The 12,868-nt window shown below is 32.7% G+C and overlaps 1 protein-coding gene across 1 annotated transcript in view; it reads right to left on the bottom strand.

The window, feature by feature from the left end:
- LOC114339845 (putative uncharacterized protein DDB_G0282133) overlaps positions 1-12,868 on the bottom strand; it is a 537,905-nt gene that overhangs the window by 517,524 nt on the left and 7,513 nt on the right. Inside the window, exon 3 of the mRNA XM_028290534.2 lies at positions 143-1,945. Within this exon, the coding sequence (XP_028146335.2) occupies positions 143-1,945 (1,803 nt within the window). The remainder of the gene's footprint in view (positions 1-142; positions 1,946-12,868) is intronic.

Here is a 12,868-nt window from a genome sequence, read left to right as displayed (position 1 = left end):
ACGTGTAATAAGGAGAAGCTGGAGACAGAAGAGGAAAAAACACGAAGTAGGCAAGAAAACAGAGAAATCGCTGTAAGCTTTAAGTCCGAAGCTTCCAAGACCTGTTGAACTAACAATAATAAAATCAATGTGAAAGTCTTACCTTCTAAAGCCTGTAGCAGGAAACGGGAACCTAAATCCAGTAGGGGGCGGCACAGGGACTGCCACTTGCGCCGGTCCTTGTACTAAAGGCACCTGTGCCACTGGAGGCGGTCCTTGAAAAACAAATCCACTGGGAGGCACTATATTATTAGGAACAACCGTTTGGAGTACTGTACCGTGAGGATGGGGCAAAATCCCGGAATTTGTCATTAACGGCGACATAGGACTGACCGACCCGATGTTTGGTCCAGAAGCACTAGTAATGGGTGAGTACGGAGGTGGTAGATGGTTGCTGAGCAAATCCGGCAACCGATCATTCTGGTTGCTAACTTGAGTACCATTATCCACGGAGTATCTGTTGTTTAGTCTCCTTTGGTGCCTCCTTTCCCTTCGTTCTTTTCTCCTTTGTTCCCTATCAGTTGTGGTTTGTTCATTCGTTGCTGCTGGAAGAATAGATATTTCATCCGTTTGAGCTTCAGTACTCGTGAAGGTCCTAGGAGTGTTCACTGGTCTTGTTTGGGCGTTATGAGAAGTACTTTCCACTTGAACGTTCGTTCTTAAAACAGGCTGTATGTTTACAAATGGTACGGTACTGGTATTAGGTCTGTGGTTCTGTATAAAAACTTGACTTGTGGAAGCCTGAGTGGGAAAGTGGGTTGCAGTGTTAGTACCAGTACTCGTAGAAAATGTATTAGATGGTAAAACAGAAGTCGATGTGTTTACAAAAGTAGGTCTATCGTTGGTATTATTAATACTCGCTTGAGTATTATGCAGTATCACTTGGGTAGTACCTACCACCAAAGAACTACTAGTTACTACGTTCGTTGGATTTCCTAAAGGAAGTACCTGTACATTAGATACCTCATTACCTTGCACATTGCTCAAAGTATTCAAACAATGAATCGTAGGTACTGAAGAAATGACATTGACGGGTACTGCTCTGTAAAAATTGACGTTAATATTACTTATATCCTGTGTATTAACCTTCTGAGTTAGTCTTGAATTGTTTACATGAGTACTAGGGACTGTAGTGGTAGTTGTTACTGTGGTAATGTCGTGTCGAGGGATAATTGGCACATTTTTGGGCACGGAAGTACCTCTAAAATTGTTAATTTGTTGCACATTCGAATGATCTAGTTGTGAACTGTGTCTGTATTGGATCGGTACAGAACTTCCTGGTTGTGGAGTCAAAATATTGTTATTTTGACACTTAAAAAAGTGGTTGGATGGTTCTGACACATTCCTCGAGTGTTTCGGTACTAAATTGTTATTGTTCGTAGCTCTATTTTGAATAGTACTCACGGGAACAGAAGAATACCTCGCATGGTTCGGTAATCCAACGACATTAGCGGTACTTAGGTTAGTTTCGTTAATGTTTTGAAACACAGTTTGTTGATTAACGTTAACACTGGTATTATTCACCCCATTATCGTTAGCGTGGATGTGTAGCACGTTTGTCTGGGCCGCACTGGACGTGTTTAACGGTGCACTAACTTGCATATCACAACAGTTTATATTTACATCACTAACACTGCAAACGCTATCGCACGAAACGCGCTGTCTCGCGGACTCCGTTAGACTGAATACCTCGCTCAGCCAAGTTGTTGAACGAATTGTACGGGGGTCATGTGACGTAAAGGGAACCTCTGATTGGTCAGTCAGGTTGAGTTCTTGCAGGTTAATAACCATTTCTGAAACCGAAGTCGAGGATTGAAGATGTAGGTCTCTAAAACTGCATGAATTACCATCATTCTTTGTGATTTCTTCAAGGTCGTTATAGGATGAAGATGGACTACTGTAGGAACTGAAAGAGAATTGTATTATATTAATAAACGAAAAGAAAATTTGTTTAGATTAGAATAGAAACGACTAATTTGCATTTTAAATTAAGGCGGAATTTTTGTTTTAAAAACTGGGGAATTAGTTTATCTTTTAGATTATTAACTGACCTGGGTAATAAAAAATATACACACAGAAATAATATTTTACTGTCAACATACGGGTAATTTCAGAACTATAATGTATTTATTAATAATTGACAGGACGCTCAGCGGTTACAAGTATTATTGTTAAATTAATATGAAAGTAAATTAATGTAATTTTACACTATTTTAGTTCGATTCGATTTGAGCAGTTGCCAATAATGTTTTTCTAAAAAATGTCCTGAATGTGTAAAAATGTCATGTCTTTACGTACCTACAAAAGAGGACAAAATCACTCCCAAACAGATTACTTATTTCATAACAAGTAAAGAAGACATCCATGAGCATGAATGTAAGGACTGCAAGGTAATAAATAGATAGTCGATAAAGTCCAGAAAGCCACTGCGCATCCGCTAGGAAAAATATTCCGATTCGGATTTTTATTTTTTGCACAATCTTACTCAAAAAGGACCCCTTTTAACTTTGCATGTTGCCAGGACCAAAAGTGGGTCAAACATTTTTTAAAGGTTTTTTTTTGTTTTTTTTTTAAATATTTTTTTTGCATGGAGCAAAGTTTTTTTAGGTGTTTTGGATCATTCCAAACAGAAAAGGTCCTTAGTGACTTTTCTCTAAAGTGGATAGTCTTTGACATATAAGCGATTAAAAATTGAAAAATTGCGAAATCGGCCATTTTTAACCTTAAAAAACTGTGTAAAAAACTTAAAATTTGAATGTTGCCAAGGTAGGTAGATATTCTTTAAACATCGATTGATGAAATTCCGAAGAGTTTTTTGCAATACAGTATTCAAAACTCCTTTGTTTTTTAATTTCTAATCACGCTAATTTCTAATAAGGAAAAATCCCGAAACAGGTCGATTTTTATTTTTAAGTTATGATATTGTGGCATATATGGTATACTAGTGACATCATCCGTCTGGGCGTGATGACGTAATCGATGATTTTTTTAAATGAGAATAGGGGTCGTGTGGTAGCTCATTTGAAAGGTTCTTCAATTCTCTATTTAGTAATGTAAATATTTACATAATTATTTATACAGGGTGTCCAAAAAATTTTTATTAAATTAAATTATTTTACAAAAAAGAAGTAGAAGGACACCCTGTATAAATAATTATATAAATGTTTATATTACTGAAAAGAGAATTAAAGAACTTTTCAAATGAGCTAGCACACGACCCCTATTCTCATTTAAAAAAAACATCGATTAAGTCATCACGCCCAGATGGATGCCGTCACTAGTATACCTTATATGCCACAATATCATAACTTAAAAATAAAAATCGACATGTTTCGGGATTTTTCCTTAAAGTCGTTGGTTTACGAAATAACGAATTTATTCCTTTCATTTGCACCATACTGTCGGTGGAAAATAGTGTCGCGCACGCTTGATTAGCAATTAAAAAACAAAGGAGTTTTGAATATTTTATTGCGAAAAACTCTTCGGGGTTTCATCAATTGATGTTTAAAGAATATTCACCTATCTTGGCAACATTCAAATTTTCAGTTTTTTACATAGTTTTTGAGGGTTAAAAATGGCCGATTTCGCAATTTTTCAATTTTTAATCGCTTATATGTCAAAAACGATCACTTTAGAAAAATGTCACTAAAGACCTTTTCTGTTTGGTATGAGGTATGATCCAAAAAAACCTAAAAAAACTTTGTTCCATGCAAAAAAAATAATTTTAGGAAAAAAACAAAAAAAAAACGTTTAAAAAATTGTTGACCCACTTTTGGTTCTGGCAACATGCAAATTTATTAAAAGGGGTCCGTTTTGAGTAAGATTGTGCAAAAAATCCGAATCGGAATATTTTTCCTAGCGGATGCGCAGTGGCTTTCTGGACTAATAGTGAGACAGTAAACCAACAACATAAGTTGCTTGTGCTACGTGCTAGACATAGAAGTAAAAACGAAAATAAACCAAAATATCGGACAGGACAACAAAAAATCAAGTGGTAGATGTTAAAAGAGGAGAAAGAAGCTGTATGGACAGCAAGAAAGTAGTTGAAAAGGGAGATAAACATAATAAAATACTAATTCACGAAAAGGATGTCAAAAAGAGATGGAAAAAGTACTTTGACAGTTTATTAAATGAAAAATTTGACAGAAAATGAGTTGAGTTAACGGAGGCAGTAATAGTATGGTCACCAAAATAACAAGCGAGGAAAGGAATCAAGTACTACCTCAAAAAAAAAGAAAGGAAAGGCAGATAAATATCTGGGAGCTGTAATGTAATAAATAGAGAAGGCCTAGGCCACAATCGAATCCAAAGGCGAGTTGAACAAAGTAGGAAGGTTGTAGGTTGCTTGAATTCCGTGTGGTGGGATAAAAATATATCCAGAACTACAAAATTAAGAATAGGGAAGTCATTTGTGGAATCGGTGGTAATGTATGGAAGCGAAGACTGGACAGTAACAGCAGAGTTCAGAAAAAGGATCAATGCTGTGGAAAAATGGACTACATACGTAGAAGTGCTGGAATCTCCCGATTGAACAGAGTACGTAACGAAGAAATAAGAAGGATGCAGGCACACAATACAGCGGTAGACAGGCTAGAGAGAAGAAGCCTAAAATGGTTCGGTCACTTACTTAGAATGGACGACCAACGATGGCCAAAGAAACTATTGAAATGGAAACCCCCAGGTAGGAAGAAAAGGGGAAGAGCAAGACCATCCTGGAATGATACGATAAGGAAGGCCACGGAACACCGAGATTTGGAAGAGGAAGATGCCCAGGATAGAAATGGATGGCGGTTAGGTGTGGGGATGCGGCGTCAGCCGATATGACACTCCGTATATACAGGGTGTAACGAAAATACAGGTCATAAATTTAATCACATATTCTGGGTCCAAAAATAGTTTGATTGAACCTAACTTACCTTAGTACAAATGTGCATATAAAAAAAGTTACAACCTTTTGAAGTTACAAAATGAAAATCGATTTTTTCCAATATATCGAAAACTATTAAAGATTTTTTATAGAAAATGGACATATGGCATTCTTATGATAGTAGCAACTTAAGAAAAAATTATAGTGAAATTTGGACACCCTATAAAAATTTTATGGGGGTTTAGTTCCTTTAAACCCCCCCAAACTTTTGTGTACGTTCCAATTAAATTATTATTGTAGTACCATTACTTAAACACAATGTTTTTAAAACTTTTTTGGCTCTTAGTACTTTTTCCAAAAGTCAGTATTTATCGAGATATTTTGAATATTTGTCAAATCCACCACATATTTGTATATGGTTAACTACGATTGTGGAGACTTGGTAATATGTAATATGAAAATTTATGTATGATTTACATTTTTAGGTATATTTTGAACCGTATTAAAAAGGAAGCCATATCTCGATAAAAGTTGCCTTCTCGAAAAAATACAAAGAGGCAAAAAAGTTTTAAAAACATTTTGTTTAACTAATGGTATCGCAGTAATAGTTTAATTGGAGCGTACACAAACATTTGGGGGTTTAAAGGAACAAAACCCCCATAAAAATTTTATGTAAACATCTTAAAAAAGAAGCCGCAACTCAATAAAAACTGCCTTATCGAAAAAATACTAAGAGCCAAAAAAGTTTTAATAATATTGAATTTAACTAATGGCACCACAATAATAATTTAATTGGAACGTACAGAAAGGTTTGGGCGGGTTTAAGGGAACAAAACCCCCATAAAATTTTTATGGGGAGCACAAATTTCACTATAATTTTTCTTCAAGATGCTCCTGCCATAAGAATGCCACATATTCATTTTCAATAAAAAACCTGTAATAGTTTTCGATATATTCGAAAAACTCGATTTTCATTTTGTAACTTCAAAGGGCTATAACTTTTTTTATGTACATATTTGTACTAAGGTAAGTTAGGTTCATTCGAACTATTTTTAGTCCCAGAATATGTGATTTAATTTATGACCTGTATTTTTGTTACACCCTGTATATATAAAGGCAGTTGGACTTAATAATATTCCTGGGGAAGTGTATAGAGCATTAGGAGAGACAGAAACAAGTTGGCTAATGGATTTATTTAATAGAATTATGGAACTTCGTCTGCACAAATGCCAGACGAATGAAGAAGCAGTGTATTAGTACCTCTTTACCAAAACAAGGGAGATATACAAATGTACCTACAAACTACAAATCGAAATATCCGATTATCAGTTTGGCTTTGGAGAGTGAAGAGGAATAAGTAAGTATTAAAATTTAGAATAATAAAAAACGTTAAGTGTATTTATAACGAAAGCAAAAAACCTGATCTTCCCTTTTTGATTGAAACACTATGTAGAGCATTTCTTTATATGTCTACTTATTATATTATATTTGTATTATTATTAATGTCATAACCATGAAATGAAACAACAAATAATGTGACTGAGTAGTGATTTAAAATGCATGGCATGGCGCGTCCATCGCACAATACTTAATTTATATTACACATTACACATATTATTTAACACTAGGTATATACTTAATAACGGTAACCGCACTGCTTAATTGATTCAAGGCCTTAATAAACAATTTATAGAAAATCGAAATGATGTAATGGTCGGTCGCGGTTTTGTAACGTGTAATTGTAAAATGTAGAAATTCTTGCTAAAAGAAAACGTGATATATTTATGCAGACTTTTTCATCATAACAGTTCAATCAGACAAGAGGATATTTTACATACATTTATAATTAACAAGATGCGCACGGATTGTTTCCTTTATTACGAGTGTTGTTCTGTTGTTCAATAAAATTGAAGTAGGAGAGGAGATTCCAGATAAGTGGAATCTATCATGCATGTCCTCCATTTTCAAAAAAGGTGACAAAAGGTAAACAAATAACTATAGTAGGGAAGTGCAATTAGTATAGAACGAAAACATGCATTATTTCGGAATAATTCAAACAAGCTTATAATTTTCTACAACTTGTTTTGTTAGTTTATATACATGTGAAAGAAAAAGTTCTACTCGCAGATTTGGCCGCTAATTGTTTATTACTTGTTCAAACAATAACAATAATTGTTTTGTATAAATAATTTAAAAATATAGTTGAATTCCTCATTTTACTTTGATCAAATATGTTTCTATTTTGTTTTTGAATATGCTGAATCCGAATATGGCAATAAAATTTTAAAATTCTTATACAGAAGAATTGGAATAAATCCTTTGTAAAAGGTATAAAATTTATTAAAATCCCTAAAGGGCTACATCAGAACAAAACGTTTTCGATTTTATTACAAAATCATCATCAGTGTAACACCTAAAAGTAAGTATAACCTATTTTATTAATGTAAAATTGATATTTAAATTCTGACTAAGGTTTAAATCAAGCGGTTATACTCACAGTCTGGATGCTAGCTGAGCCACCAAAGAAATATAGGGGTAATAACCCTTCAAATATAAAATTTATGCTTTACACATGCATATTTACTTAAAATGCCTTGTGATGGGCAAATGGCAACAGGAATAATGCCCTAAGGTAAGGTATTTAAATTCCCAACATGTGGGATGCAAAAAATTGAGTTGTTTACATTTCGATGACTTTGTGGCAACTGAATGAAAGTTGAGTGATGTTTCTGAAAGGTGTCAAAGATCAAACCGAACAATGTGACAATGTGACATAATAGTTACCCTGTGTTAGCTCTGCCAACTGATTGTGACATGTAACTATTATGTCACATTGTCACATTGTTCGGTTTGATAATGACACCTTTCAGAAACATCACTCAACTTTCATTCAGTTGCCATAAAGTCATCGAAATGTAAACAACTCAATTTTTTGCATCCCACATGTTGGGAATTTAAATACCTTACCTTAGGGCATTATTCCTGTTGCCATTTGCCCATCACAAGCAATTTTAAGTAAATATGCATCTGTAAAGCATAAATTTTATATTTGAAGGGTTATTACCCCTATATTTCTTTGGTGGCTCAGCTAGCATCCAGACTGCAAGGGCGGATCCAGGGAGGGGGCCATGGGGGCCATGGCCCCCTCCGAGAATTTAAAAAAAAATAAATTTAAATATTGGCAGTTCAAATATTCTTAATAGTTTCAAACATATATAATATGTATAAAACAGGGGATAAATATGTTTTCTGGACTAGAATTGATTAAAAGCAGTAACAGAAGTTTCAAGAATGACATAGGATGTTTTATAAATCAAAATATAGATAAGTGCCAATTATTAGAACGATCTTGGCAGCTATCAGAGTCCTATCAATTTCCATATTCTATACACACAAAGAATAAAAAAGAAATGAAGCGTTACTTGGATCACCAGAACTTACAACAAAGGAGTTGGTTGGTATTTTCGAACAGTCAAAAGGGAGTGTTTTACAAGTATTGAATTTTATTTTTCTAATGAAAAATATGGTCATAATAAAGGGATGACAGCCGAAAGCCTTGTCATGAAACCTTAAACATCTTTCGCCAAACTCATGGGCAAAGACGGATCCATACAAATCCATGAAAAAACATCATATCACAAGGAGTGCGTTGAGGTATAGGTGGATTTTCTACAAAGTTATCACAACCCGCAAAAGTCAGTCAAACCAGAAAGACCCTCAAAGGTCTAAACAGATACAAGAAAATAAAGAAAGACTACGACCAATAGTAGAGTCTATAGTGTTCTTAGGTCGACAAAATATTCCTCTAAGAGGCTGTCGTGATGATGGCCTTCTGCTTCTCGACGAAGGTGCTGGACCTAGCAGTGAGGGAAATTGTTAAGATTTAAAATCTCATCAGAAGATAAGACTATTCAACGACACCTATCCACAGCAGCATATATTAATTATGTATAATTATTATACATGTTGTTGTGAAGAAATAATTGAACAAAACATGAATCAGGTTCAAAGTGCAAATTATTACTCTGTCATATTTGACGAAATATCCGACGCGCGACGTATCCCACGTAGAACAGCTTTATCTAAATTTGAAATACATACACAATAACAACATTGGTGAAAACTTTGTCAAGTTAATTGAGGCGTATGAGAACATAAAAACAATTATTAGTGAAAATCAAGAAAAAGGGGAAGAACAAGGCCTGACAGAGTGACAGGAGAAGCATTGGAAAAAATAGTATTAAAGTTGTTGAAAGAACTGCACTTGGATCCGAAGAAATGTGGATGAATCGGTAACAACTTTAATAATACTTTAATAACGATGCCTTTTGAATGTCTTTATAGAACTCAAAAGTGTGTAAAAAGTGCCTTCAAACTCACCATTTTAACCGTAATTTTTAAAAATTACCCCCTGGCCCCCGGTACACCTCCCCAAAAAAAGTTCATGGCCCCTCCCGAAAATCGGTCCTGGATCCGCCCTTGCCAGACTGTGAGTATAACCGCTTGTTTTAAACCTTAGTCAGAATTTAAATATCAATTTTACATTAATAAAATAGGTCATACTTACTTTTAGGTCTTACACTGATGATGATTTTGTAATAAAATCGAAAACGTTTTGTTCTGATGTAGCCCTTTAGGGATTTTAATAAATTTTATACCTTTTACAAAGGATTTATTCCAATTTTTTTGATTGATGGTATACAGCCAACTACAGGAAAACTTTTCTTTCCATGTGGATCTTATACAGAAGCTCTTATACAGTATGTTTGCGTAGCTAGGAACGACATGGAAAACTTTTTTATTATCAATTTTACGAAAAAAAGTTATCCTTCATAAAATGCTCTGGATAGTCAAAAATCTAAAACTTAACCATCAGATATCAAATTTTATCAATTTTATACGAGGTATGTAAAAAATATGAGTTTTTCTTAAAAGTGAAGTATCTTTATTATTCACAATATTTTAACTAGAAGGATGTAATTGAACACTGAAACATATTTTTTAATTAGAAACAACTTTCCTTAATAACAATTTTCGATATTGTGAAATATAAAGGTACTTTACTCTTGAGTGAAATTCATATTTTTTACATACCTCGTATAAAATTAATAAAATTTGATATACGATGGTTGCATCTTAGATTATATACGTTGCAGAGTATTTTATAAAGAATAACTTTTTTTGGTAAAACTGATAAAAAAAAGTTATTAATAGGATCCAAGTTACGCAGACATACTATATAAGAGCTAAAAACATTTTTTTTGCTGAACATTTATTATTGTTGAAGCTTATTATTAAATGTATTTAAGGTAAGTTTTACAGAAAAAAGTTTTAATCATTTCGTATAAACATTTTTTTAGCTGGTAATTTTCGGTTTTTGTATTACGTTTTTGTTATCTTTCTTAATTTTCTCAAAAAGAAATAGTGTATTTCATTTCTAAAGTAAAATAATTTAGTGCATTTTAAAGACTACATCCTAAGCTTTAAAAAAGCACTTATAAAACTAATAGATCCGTTCAAACTTGAGTAATACCGTCTTAAAATTGTGGTAATTCTATAAAACTATACGAAGATTTCAAAAATTACATTTTTTTGAGACGTCATATCATTTGAATTAAATTTTTGAGATTTTTTTTTAATGAAACATCATTTAGTAAGATGCTTGAAAGGTAAGTTGTGCAAAATTGAGAGTTTTATAAGAAAAATTGTATTAGTTACACATTTTTAAATCATTTTTAAACAAAATTCATATAAGGCTCAATTTCCGTCCACACCGTATTTATGCCCATACATTTTATTTCTTTTTATTATAACCATAAGATAGCTTAATTATTCTTCTTTCATGTTCAATTTGTAAATTTTTATTTGATCTATTAATTAAAGAATTACATTAAAATAACTCAATCGTGCACTTCGCCGTACGTTAGTTTACAGTGCGCCAATGTTTGTGAGAAGGGTGACTCTGGCGTTATAAATAAAAATTATAGAAGATACAGATTTAATTTTAGAAAATTTTTTATATAAGGTTTTTTTTGAAGTTATACTTCTTTACGGGCGTAATGACGGTGAAATTTTATATGGGAAAACCTAGCGACCGGGCGCATGCGTATTATAACTTTGTTCTGATTGGATGTTCAAATGACATGACAAAAATTATCCAATATGGCAGCTGTGGCACAGCTGTGGGACTGCGTTTGGTTATAATGTATGCTTGTTGCGTTTTAAAATTTGTAGGAAGAGAAACAACAAACAAAAAGTTAGTTAATGGTTATACTGCCTTTTTAAATAGTTTTCATATTATATTTTTGGACTTATTTACATAGAAGAGATGATTGTTTCATGCCAATGTGAAAGCTCATCAAACTGTGCCTAGTATGAGTGCCGCAGATCTCGCTTATTCAAAGCTAAAGAATCTTTCACTGGTAAGTGTTTTATAAATAGTTGATCAAATTTTGTTATGATATTTGAACATAGCCACTTTGCACGACGCAAGTGATTGCGAAATTTATTAGTCGTTATACGGGCTCCGATACCTACCTTGAACCTACCAAAATACATAAGTAGTATGTAATACTTTTATTTACATAATTTATATTTATATTTACATAATATATTGTCTTCTTACTCTATGTTTTGTTGTATTTTTTCAATTCTAAAATTCTAAATCATTTCAATTCAAAATCAAAATAATTTAATTTACATAAGTTAAAAATGTCAAAAGGTTAATCTCTTTAGTTAGACGATCTTCGCACATAATGACAAGCTGTCTCTGTGGCGCAGTTTTAATGCGAGAGAATCACAATACAACGCAAATACCAGCCGCGTGGTAAGTTGGTTCGAATCCCAATAGAAACTTTTATTTTTTTATTTTTTTTTTATACATTTTATGATTGTAAGTATATTTATTATATAATTTTATTTTCAGAAAATACGTATTTAGTTAAAAATTTTTCCGACAATTAATGTTCAGAAATCATTTGTGGCATTTTTAGTGTGTTTGTGTGTGTTTTATTTTTTTGTTATTTTAATTTTTGGCACTGTTTTAATAAAAATGTTTGAGAAGTAGTAAGTATAAATTAATTTAATATTTAAATAAAATATAAATAAAAAGTATATTAATTTCGTTTATAATCATATAATCATATAATAGAAGTATAACTTCTTACGTGCGTACAAAGTACACACACATTCTTTTTTTGTAAAATTTCTGAATTTTTCAATGGTCAAGTCAGTTTTTTTCTAAAATTTATATTTTCGGCGTTATTTAAAAAAGCATCTAATTTCGTAGTTCATTTGTTTAATAAAAAATGAAGCACCCACTTCTCGAGTAGAACTTTTTGATATTATGTTGTTTATTAAACATTTCTAAATGAAATTACAAAAAGTTCTGTCTTGTTTGATTTTTTCCGAAGTGAAAATCTATATGCACTCCCCTAAGAGAAAGATACTGGGCAGACGAAGCATAGGCCTATGACGTATATTCTGGCTAACTCATTTAAGACAATGGTACAATAATTATTGTTAAACTGTTGAGCGGTTTGGAGCAGCAATATTAAAGGTAAAGATAACCGTAATATTAGCTAAGGGGGGTACCTACGAGGTATAAATAATTGAAATCAACATTTCAAGCATTGTGAATTTTCTTGAGGTAACGCTGTTTGGTGATTTACGGTTGGTTACGATTTGCTTAAGGGGATGGGTACGTATTTTCGGCTGCAATGCTATTCAAATGGGGATTCATTTTTTTCGAATCCTGAGAAAACTAATAAGTATTTTTGAAAAATTTAAACACAGAATGAAAGATTACGTTATTAGCGAGGGTCGAAAGTCCCTGAGAACTTCTACAATGTTTATTTTAATAAGTTACAGGGGTGAAAAACTAAAAGAAAATTTAGTGTGAGTTTTAATTTCAAATATCTCATTCAAAATAAACTTTTTATTTATTCTAAGGGACTTTCGGCC

This window comes from Diabrotica virgifera, chromosome 7, assembly GCF_917563875.1.
Source record: "Diabrotica virgifera virgifera chromosome 7, PGI_DIABVI_V3a".
Lineage (NCBI taxonomy): Eukaryota > Metazoa > Arthropoda > Insecta > Coleoptera > Chrysomelidae > Diabrotica > Diabrotica virgifera.
Note: the sequence above shows the minus strand (reverse complement) of the source record. Positions and strands in the feature narration are given on the sequence as shown.